We start from the raw sequence: 11,769 nt of genomic DNA on the forward strand, positions 1-11,769 counted from the left end.
CAAGTGTCAGTGATAACGCGGAGCAACTTATATTCCCATACAGAGCAATACCAGTCCTGTCAACAACCACCAGGAACTGATAATGAAAAAAAAATTAAAAAGGAGGGGTAATATTATTTGCTGGGACAAGGGAGACTTCACACACTGTGATGAAATGGTGGTGTCCTCAGTAAGAGTGTGTGAGGAAGAGCTAGATATTGAATTTTAGCTTGTTTTGGGGTGGCTTTCAGAAATAGATGGTTTCAAGAAAAGAAGCTAAATCTATTATTAGATATATTAATATTTTTTATACAGGAATTGGGGGAAAGGAGTAGGGCCAAAGCTTTATTTGATGACTATAATTACTTGTATGTGTTAGGAGTATTCCTTTTTTTTTACAGCATTATTGCATTTGTGTATATTCAGACATAGTTATGGAAGAGTATATAGTTTTTATTTCACTCCATTATCATAGACACGAAGTAACTGATATTGATATTTTTTGAAATTTTTAAGTGGATGTCATCACTGTCAAGGTAACAGTGCCAGGCCTGATATCAGATGACAGTTGTTTAAACTGTTTAGCCTATCTACCATGATTCTACACTTATATGGCTTAGACACAGTATATATTCTCTATGTGGGACTAATGGTACAGAATAATTAGAAAACAGAAGTTAGAAAAGAAGAAATTTTTACAAGTTGGGGACCTAAGAAGAAAAACATGAAAGTCTCAAGGGATTCCTATACACATGTGCCCTTCATGCTCAATAAACCAGTGGTGAGAATTTATGAATTGTTTGTCTTTCATGTTGCTGTCCCATGGAATCCTAGAGGAGTATCTATTCCTGCTCTTGTCCGGTGAAACCCCAGAGGAGCATCTATTCCTGCTCTAGTCCCACGGAACCCCAAAGGAGCATCTATTCCTGGTCAGGGAAAGGATTTTCAATCCCATTATGAATTTTTCTCCTTGAACCTAAGTTTGGAGCTGAAGCACATTGGAGCAGTTATTAAGTTGGCTGGAGGCTTTTTCTTGCCTGTATCTGAGGTTGGTGAGTTGGTACAGGCTTGATTGCCATTCATGTTTGATCACATAGACTGAGGAGGCATAGAGCCTATAATATTCCATCTTGTCTCTTCTGTGTTTTGTTCTTTTTCTGTCTCTCTTTCCCTTTCCTTTTATTGCTCCCCCTCCTCTTTGCTAGTGCTTCGTTTTAGCCTAATTTTATTGAACTTTATCATGGTACTAGTAATTTCAGAATTTATTTGTTTCATATCCAAAAATTGATGCTCTCAAAAATTTCCCAAATAAATACATTTTCTATCTTTAATTCATTGTCACTATGGCAAAGAAAAGCAATAACTTGACACCTCCAAATTCCAAATGGTTGTTTTAGTATCTGCAAAGCATATGCTGAATTTCTTCCATTCTGATCTGTGTGTATATAGCTTCCTGTTTACATGAATATTCAAACTTTCTTCTTTGTCTCCAATATGATGAAGCCATTTTAGCATTAAATATATAACCTGTAGGGGGGAAAGGGTTTTTATGACTTCAACTTTCTTTTTCCATAGAGATGGCAACTGGCAAAACTTATTCACTTACTCTCTGACTTCCTGATCTGGGATCCTCTTTCTCTGTCTCAGATCATTAAAATGTGCTGTTGTTGTTATTATAGTGCTAGGGATCAAATGCAAAGCTTTGCACATGGTAGTTAAGTGCTTCACTCTACATTCCCAACCCTTTCAACAGTATTTATTTAGCTATCCTCCTATCTATTTTGTCTGGGTTGGAGGAGGGGATCTTATCTGTATTGATTTAGATTTGGCATGTAGTTCTTACAACAAAAACATTTTGGGGCAGCATATACCTTGGATGTTGTCTCTAAATTTTCCCCAAACACAGCATATTCATGAGAAGTAAACAGTTGCTTCAAAATAGAAGAGGCACTCAAAACTGTCTAGAGGAACAATTCTAGTCTCAGAGAGAGGAAAGCCTGTAACATTCTGCAGAGTATTTGATGAAAGAATGGTACACTGCAGAATACTTGATGTAACATGCTTCTGGCTTTAACACAGCTCCTGAACTTTTGTTGTTCATTTTGTGTAGGGATAAGGATCTGCCACCTAAAGTGAAGTTCTCCTCAATAGATGAGGCTGCTTTACAGCATTTCCTCCCTCCTTCCTCTCCCAGTTTATTTCTGTGCTGTGGATAAGTCTCCTGAATTCCCCCTCCCAAGTCTAATTCTCTGATTATAGATTTCAAAAGTCCCTGGTTTATCCTTTCGTCCCTTGTACAAACATTTGTTTTAACACTTTAATATGGAGAGATAATGATATATGCTGAAAACAAGTTGACATTGTAAAAGGTAAATATCTCAGATTTTCAAAAAGGCACTGCTAGTAAGCTTTTAAAACTGCCATTTCATTGATGCCATAGAGTACAGCACACAAGAATTTACATAAAGATAATCAGGTATGCATGAATGAGTCCATCCATCGTATTTTACATTCCCTCTGTGATTGATTGTCATGATCATGATCACGTGTTTCAAGATCACTAACATCTTCCTAAATATCTGCCCAGTAGCCTCCCTCTACTAATGGCCCTATTGTCAGAAAAGCCTCGGCTAGAGTCACTGACCTCATATACCCATAGGGACTCACTTATGAGGATGGATTACAGTGTTCCTTCTCCTTTCTCCATCCTTAGCTGCCAAATAATTTTTTTGTGATTCTGTCCATCTTATATGAGGACTTCATCAAGTGCTAAAATTAATAATTATCTGCATATTTAATATTCATTAACAACTCTTTTTTGGGGGGGAGGAACAACTGTATTCTAGATGCTGTGATAAGAGAAATACGGTGAACAAAATCACTCCTTCCCCTCCCTCTTGATTTTGCATGAAGTTTACAATTAGAAGGGAACTGAGACCTTCAACAGGTAGTCACCGTGAAGAGCTACATACTAGAATAAGGTGGTGGAGAGAGAACATTACAAGCCAATGCACTGAGTTTGGTGAAGGCTTTTCTGGGAATGAGTAGCTAAGGTGCAGCTGGAAGACTGACAGGGGCAGGGTGCTGACTCCCTTTGTCTGTTCCTCATACCTGTCTTGGCCTCCCTCCCACAGGCACGGTTCCATAGTTAGGGTTCCATCCTCCTCTTTTATCTCACAAGCCCTTGCCTCTCCTATTCTTAAAGTCATCTATTCAGTTTCATATATCTCAAGCTCACATGTTTCCTGTAACATTCTGACTTGTTACCTAGGAAGACGTCATGTTTCCCATCATTAACACTATTTCAGATCCTTCAAAGGCCAATTTCTTATGGATATTATGAAGAACCCACTCATTCTTATCTCCTTCCTTTTTAGAAATATGAATTTGGACCAATTGCAAAAGTAAAATAAGCAATAAGGAAGAAAGAGTACACTGGAAAGAGACCCTTGGGTGCTGATCATGGTGATAAATATAGTCCACAAAAATTGAATAAAGGACTAAATGCTTGAGCCTAAACAAAATCCAAGAAATAAATGCAGTTGAGAAGTGCCCTGGCAATGCTAAAGAGGTCAGAAAGCTGGGTGACTGTGACAAAGCATTTTCATTTTAAGGATTGAATTATGCATCTGTGATCCAGACTTTAAAAAAAAAATACATTGATACGGAAGTTAAAACCTGTCCTGTTTTCCTCCTGTGGCTGATGTGAGTAAAAAGTGATTAAATATGTCTAAAGCATTCTTGTAAAGTAAATAACAATTGTTTATATAGCATCATAGTTTTAATAATTCTTCTCTTTCTTCTAATAACAATGATACTGATAACAAGAATGATAATGGCCATGATTCCCATTTAGGAATAAATCTTGCTATGATAGAGAGTAGTTAGAAATGCAATGAGCTCAGATGTTGCTGTAAGGAATATAGGAAATAAACAGGGAACCTGAAGTGTTAATGCTTTATGCCTGAATCTGTCTAACAATTGTTGGCTTCATATCTAAGGTTAATTGTCATATTGGTTTTGTGAAATTGATAACCTCATAAGGCAAGGTTCTTATTTCAAAGAATGAAGACAATGTCTTCATCCATTGATGAAAACATAAAAAAGCAGCACAAATCAAAAAGTAGCAAAAAAGTTAGATTTTGATGAAAGTTCTGTATAAGCTGATTGAGTCAGAGAGAGAGAGGCTATGTTAAGGATTAGAAATGAAGGTGATTGAGAATATGCGGAAATGCACAGAGGTGTATATCAGTCTCATATTTCTAGTTAAGTAAATGGTTTTGGATGCTTTGGAAACCTATACTGTTACATATGTTTCTAGGTTGTAATCATTTATCAGTCAGATAGCAAAGTGTAAATCTTCTCTCAATTTATAAGTAAATTTTTTTTAAATGGAGTTCAATATAGAAACATCTACCAGCTAGTTGGTTTCATATTATCACTAGGCTTGGTTTATTATCTAACTAAACTCAGAGTATCTAATGAATGTTTAAATAATAAGTGATTTATTAAGGATCATTTTCCTTCTTTTGCCATAAATAGTGATGAATCTTTCTTGCATTCCAAGATAAAATGAATTAACTACATATTTTTTTTTGTTCTTATTCAGAATTAGCGATATCAGTGAAGCATTGAGAAGACCTGCAGAGCACCCTTCAAATGAGTGAGCCCATCAGAGGCCCTTGCCAGCATGTCACCAGCAAATAGCTCATGTATTCACCCCTCCTATTTTCTGTTGTTGGGAATCCCAGGACTGGAAAATATGCAGCTCTGGCTTGGCTTCCCATTCAGTGTGGTGAGCCGTTCCTATAGACCGTGGCCGCCATTAGAAGATGGCGCCGGCTTCCACTGTGGCCTGGGATAAACAACTCCTTTTATGGAGAATTGGCGCGCAATCTCTTACCACCCTATGAGAGAGATCCACGTGGCAGCTTGGGATTGGTATGCGGGAGGCTTTATTAGGCTGTGCTTGGGCGCTCGGCGGGGGGTCGCTAGAAGATGATACTTGAATCAAGGCCTGAATAAACTGCTGAAAGAAGAATCCTGTGCCGTGTTTTCCCTTGCTGGCGAGGGGTCGCGACAATTCAGCACAGTGTATCTGATTGCTCTCCTGGGGAATGCCACCATTCTTTTGGTGATCCAGATTGAGCACAGCCTTCATCAGCCCATGTTCTACTTATTGGCCATTTTGGCTCTGACTGATTTGGGCCTGTCCACAGCAACTATCCCCAAAGTGCTAGGCATATTCTGGTTTGGTTTCAGTGAAATTGCTTTCAGGGACTGCTTAGCTCAAATGTTCTTCATACACCTGTTCACAGGCATAGAAACGTTCATGCTTGTGGCCATGGCCTTCGATCGCTACGTTGCTATTTGCCACCCTCTCCGATACAACACAATTCTCACCAACAGAACAATTTGTTTTATTGTTGGGGTAGGAATGTTGAAAAATTTTGTTTTGGTTTTTCCACTTGTATTTCTCCTTCTAAGGCTGTCATTCTGTGGCCACCATGTCATACCCCATACCTACTGTGAGCACATGGGCATTGCCCGTCTGGCCTGTGTCAGCATCAAGGTCAACATATTATTTGGATTAATTCTTATCTCTATGATCCTTTTGGATGTTATTTTGATTGCTGTCTCCTATGTGAAGATTCTCCATGCTGTCTTTAAACTCCCATCCTGGGAGGCCAGGCGTAAAGCTCTCAATACCTGTGGTTCCCATGTGTGCGTCATCTTAGCATTCTTCATCCCAGCCTTTTTCTCCTTTCTGACCCATCGATTTGGCCACAATATTCCACGTTATATCCACATCCTCCTTGCTAACTTATATGTGATTATCCCCCCTGCTCTAAACCCCCTTATTTATGGGATAAGAACCAAGCAGATCCGAGATCGGGTGGTGATAATTTTTTGTAAGGAGGTTTGACTGTGCATACTTAATTTGGAGATAGTCCTCAAATTTTATCCCTTTGCATTCTTCTGAGAGGGGAAATATATGTGTCATCAAGCTTCAATAGAGTAAATGTTTTACAGAATTTGACACTAAACACAAAATGTTTCCTTGCTTATGTGCAGTATCAAATTGGAAATAAATTTACCTAGCAAATATTTGTTCCTAGATAAATTAGAATCTTATTATTACAAAAGTAAGTATCATCTATTTCTATAATGAATATTAAAATTACGTTTCAGGGATAAAATATTACTGTGGTTCAAGTCAGCCAAACCAAGACACAAGTTTACTGGAGTCTTAAACTGTACTGGGTGCATAACCAAAACTATACCCTCCATGATGTGGCTGGGACTCATTCAATAAGGTGAATGCCTAAACAGAACAAAACTTGGAGTCCTCTCTCAAGTAGAAAGGAATTCTGCCAGTTTCCAAGTATGTTTAGTCCAGCTACACATTTTGGAACTGGCAGAATAATGACAGATTGGTTTTAGAGATCCACTAGGCCCATTGTGAAAGGGCTTAGAACTCTACTGATCAGATGACCTTCAATGAACCAATATTTTGACTATAGGCTTTTTAAAAAACATTTTTAAAAAATTGTTTTTCAAAGTATGCTACTAATAACATGAGAAGTGTAAGCCCCAAACTGGGAGAATACACTTGTAACACATATCAGAAAATGGATATGTGCCATTATCATACAAAGAAATTTTATAAGTCAATACTAAAAGACTAACACTCCAATTTGAAAGACTAAAATAAAAATTTGAATAAAAATATATACAAATTGTCCATTAGTCCTTGAGAAGTTGTTCACTTGGAAAATGCAAATTGAAATCATAATGAGTTATAAGTATGCACGAATTAAAATGGCTAAACTGAAAAACTAGTTCTAGCAATTATTAGAAAAGATATAGAGCAAGTGCCAAGGGCAATACACAATTGAAGAACTTTGGAAGACAGTTAATTTTTTTTATTCAACTAGGTATTTACATATGCAATAAAGAATAAAATAGAAACTTGCTTGTACTAAGATTCATATGGGGATATTCATAGAAACTTTGTGTGTAATAGCTCAAACTGAATATTTATTATAAGGTGAAAGATTTATTAACAGGAGAATGCTTTATCAAATTGGGTTATATCCACACAATGACATGGTATTCAGAAACAAAATGAACTATTAATTTACACACAAAAATAAATTTTATGAGTATTATAATATATAAAAGATGCCAGAATAAATGTATTTCATTTACATAAAATTTTTAAAAAGGCAAACTAACCTCTAAGGTCAGAAAGGTCAGTGGTTGTCCATGGAAAGAGTACAAAGAGGGAGCACTACAAAGAATCACTGAGGAACTTTGTCAAAGATCAAATATTCATTATGTTGATTGTGCTTCTAATTTTGTGAGTGTATACATATGTTTAAACCTAGTCATCAAATTCTACAATTTAAATATATATAGTTTATTGTGTTATAAATACATCTTACTAAAGTTCTAGTAAAACCTCTTAGTTAAAGACATTAATAACTGGCCCAAGGAGTCACTCTACTTAGATATTGTAAGTATGACAGAAGGTGAGATATTGATCTGTTCTCCACCTGAAGTTGTTGAAAGGGATTCCACCAGAGCCTGAATGAGTATTGTTTAGTGAAACTGTTATCCACATACTGTTATTACTACAAGACATTGAAAGTGGAGATAATACTTTTCTGAGACAAAATACCAGCCCAAGAAGAAGCACAGCATGAGGACAGAGATATCATCATAAAGATTTGGCAAAGGGAATATTTTTATAAAAATTTTATCAAAGTATGTTTCCTATAAAATATTCAAAATTGCATGTATACAGCTTAAGTTTCTACATAAAGTAAATAAAAGTTGTTGTAATTTGTCACCCCAAAACGGTATAAATACAGGAAGTTCGAAGGTACTAGAGCAATAGCTTGTCTTCTCCCTTTTGGTTACTGCTTCACCAATGTGTAATCTGCCATCTGGATTCAATATCAGAGATTAGCTCTGCCTGTTTTTCTTTTTTAAGTTGAATAAATGGAAGGATAACAGTATGTATATTATATCAGGCTTCGTTTATTTAACATTATATTTCTAAGAGTCATATGCTTTCAATTATCTTCATAGTTCTGTCTTCACCACTATATGGACATTCCAATTTATGAAAGCTTGAAATTATCTATTCATTCAACTATGAATTAATGTATGCTTCCAATTGGGGATTATAATGAATAGTGCTAACATGACGATCAACCCTATGTCTGTTGATGAATGGTTAGATGCATTTCTGTTCAGAATATAGGTAGAAATAGAATTGATGACTATAAAATATGAATTAGTTTAGCCTCAGAAGGTACAGCCAAATAACCTTTAGAAGTGGTTGTAAAATTATGTTTCTATGGCAATGGATAAGAGTGTCAATTGATCCACAACATATTCAGCACTGTGCATCTGCCTCTTTCATTTTAGTCATCCTGGTAAATGACTGCATAAACTATCCCAAATTTTTAATGAACATTTTTGTAATGATCAGTAAAGTTCAATAACTTTTCATATGTTACTCACTGTTTATTTCCTTCATGGAGTACCTACTTCAGGGGGTAAAACTCAAGTAGTTAGTCTTGAGTTTTTTTTTTTTTTTAATTTTAGTTGGTTAGTCCTATTTACATCTTGATATCAGTCTTTTAAAATATATTTTGCAAATATGATCTCTTATTTTCTGGCTTGTATTTTTCTAATATTTTTTCTGTCTTCTGAAACACAGAGCTTACTTTTAATTAAATCTAATTCATTTCTTTTCCCTTCTGTATTAGATTTTTAAATACTTTTTAACATCCTTGCCTAAAGCAATAACATGAAGATATTCTTTTACCTTTATCCTTTCCTCTAGAGCCTTTAGTTTTTAACTTTTCTCATTACATTTTTACGTTTTTATTCATATGTTTAATTTCACTTAAGGAGTGAGATAGGCAGTCTTACTATTTTTCCAATGGATATTTATTTAGTCTTTTATAAGGAAGGCATTCTTTTTCACTTTCTTCAAGTTCATCTTACCATATGTAAGATGAAAATATACACATATTTTATTTAAAATTTTAATTTCTTACTGCTGTGGCAATGCTGTGCTTTTGGACAAAAATATTTTTGATATAAATTACCAGTGACCTGTAATTAACTTGGAGTGGAAATTAAAAATTAAAAAATGATTATAACTAGCTCACTATATCAGTCACCATACAGTATTTTTTATTCTTTTGTTTTTTTGTTTTAATTAAAGTGAAATTTTTGTAATAGCCTCTCTTTTTTTACTTTTTTTTAAAAAAAATCTGTTCTAATTAGTTATACATGAGAGTAGAATGCACTTTGACACATCATACATAAATGGAATATTGAAGGGAAAGTGAGGAATGAGAGACTGGTAAGTGAGAAATGAAAGACAGAGACCAGGCAGAGATACACACGAGAGTTCATATGCCAGAGATGACAGATAAAGGCCATCTCTCTATAGGAGAGAGAGGCAAAACAGGCTTGAGTTCTGGGACTTTTGTGGGGAAGGCTCAGGAATCAAAGACAGGTGGGTCTTAATGCAGTGGTTAAGGGTTGGGTTGGTATGAGGGAGTGGAGAGCCTTTCTCAGAAACACGTTTGGGTGTGAAAGTGAAACTTTTTCCTTAAAATGGCAGCTGTCACTTAAGATGGCCATCCAGATGTTAAGTAAAGGCCTTATAAGTATAATTTCTCATTCTTCTGGTTGTATATGATATAGAACCACACTGGTCATGTAGTCATACATGCACATAGGGTAATAGTGTCTGATTCGTTATATTATCTTTCCTACCCCCATGCCTTCTCCCCTCCCTTTACTCCCCTCTGCCTAATTCAAAGTAACTCTATTCTTCCGTAGCCCCCCTCACATGAAAAACCCAAATAACCCAATCAACAAATGGGCTAAGAAACTGAGCAGACACTTCACTTCAGAAAAATTACAATTGATGAACAAATACATGAAAAAAAATTTCCAACATCTCTAGCAATTAGAGAAATGCAAATCAAAACTACCCTCAGATTTGATGTTTCTCCAGTTAAATGTCAATTATCAAGAATATAAGCAACAATAAATGTTGGCAAGGATGTGGACCAAAAGATACACTCATTATTTGCTGATGGAACTGAAAATTGGTGCAGCCATTATGGAACACAGATGGAGATTCCTTAGAAAACTTGAAATGGAACCACCATTTGACCCAGCTATCCACTCCTCAGTTTATACCTGTAGGACTTAAAATCCACATACTACAGTGATGCAACCACATCACTGTTTATAGCAGCTCAAGTCACAATAGCTAACCTGTGGAACCAAACGAAATGTCCTTCAATTGATGAATGAATAAATAAAATATGTATACATCCACAATGGAATATTACTCAGCCTTAAATAAAAAGGAAATTATGGCATTTGCAGGTAAACCGATAGAGTTGGAGAATATCATGCTAAGTGAAATAAGCCAATCCCAAAGAACCAAAGGCTGATTGTTTTTTCTGAAAATATATTTATATTCTACTCTTAACATTTTTTTTGTAAGAACATTTAAAGTCTATGCTTTTAACAATTGATAGATTGTTATTCACTATAGCCAACATATTGTACAATAAAACTCTTGAATTTTTTTCTTCCTATCTAACTAAACTTTTGTAAGTGAACAAGGCAGTAACATCTTATTACCTTTGCCATATTCTATTGGTTAGAAGCAAATCACTGGGTTCACTTCAAATCAAGGGAAAAGAACTAGATTTACAGGGAGTATCAGGAATAATCTAGGGTTTTTCTGTTTTAATATCAGTATAACATTTTTTAAGTATTTTCAAATTAACAGCATCAACAAAAAATAGTAGGGCCAGGTGTAGTGGTGCACACCTATAATCCCAAAGGCTCTGAAGGTTGAGGCAGTATGATGGTGGGTTCAAAGTAAGCTTTAGCTACTTAGGCCCTAAGCAATTTAGCAAAACCCTGTCTCTAAATAAAATATAAAAAGGACTGGGGATGTTGCTCAGTGCTTATGTGCCAACACCAACAAACAAACAATAGTAGAAATTAAACCTTCCAAGGACATAATAAACTTTGTGTGAACAACAGTGATGTTCAGCTTTTATATTACATGTGGGATCATGATTGTTCACTGCAGCTCCTTATCATATTTTCTGCATTTCTCAAGCATGCAAAAAAAAAAAAGAAACAACAACAACAATAACAAAAACCCCACAATACTAAGTTACCTATAAATATTTGTTTTTAAATTTTTTAAAATTAAAATACTATAAAGGAAAATATGCCTTTAGAGAAAATCCTAGGTACTAAATTTTTAACATAATTACATAATAGAAAAATTGATATACAAAACTTTATATATTATACTAAATGTATATCCTGAAGTCAATCAAGAAATGAACTAAAAGTAAAAACATAAGGCACAGGACTGCCTCTTCCGACCAGCAGTCTACTGTGGGAGCCAAGGCCCAGCCCAGACCACCCACATCAGCCTGCACAGGGACTCTGGCTCACAGTAGGCCCAGGTCCACACCTCAACCCATAGGGCAGACACCCACTAGAACCTAGCCTTTGGCACAGGACTGCCCCTTTCTACCAGTAGAGTACCACACGAGGTCAAGCCCAGCAGCCCAGATCCACCCAAACCTGCTATGTGGGACCCAGGCTCACAGTAAGTCCAGGATCACCCCTCCACCCACAAGGCAGACAACTGCCAGAGCCCAGCCTCGGACACATGACAGCCTCTTCCTACCAAAAGCTACTGCAGGAGCCCAG

At 36.0% G+C, this 11,769-nt stretch overlaps 1 protein-coding gene across 1 annotated transcript; it reads left to right on the forward strand.

Moving 5' to 3' along the window:
• The first annotated feature begins 4,669 nt into the window (after positions 1 to 4,669).
• Positions 4,670 to 5,905, forward strand: LOC114098478 (olfactory receptor 52E8-like). The gene is made up of 2 exons (XM_027942721.1): positions 4,670 to 4,771; positions 5,051 to 5,905. Exons 1-2 carry the CDS (start codon positions 4,670 to 4,672, stop codon positions 5,903 to 5,905), a joined length of 957 nt encoding a protein of 318 aa, XP_027798522.1.
• The last annotated feature ends 5,864 nt before the right edge of the window (positions 5,906 to 11,769 follow it).

The sequence above is a fragment of the Marmota flaviventris genome, chromosome 9, assembly GCF_047511675.1.
Source record: "Marmota flaviventris isolate mMarFla1 chromosome 9, mMarFla1.hap1, whole genome shotgun sequence".
Classification (NCBI taxonomy): Eukaryota; Metazoa; Chordata; class Mammalia; order Rodentia; family Sciuridae; genus Marmota; species Marmota flaviventris.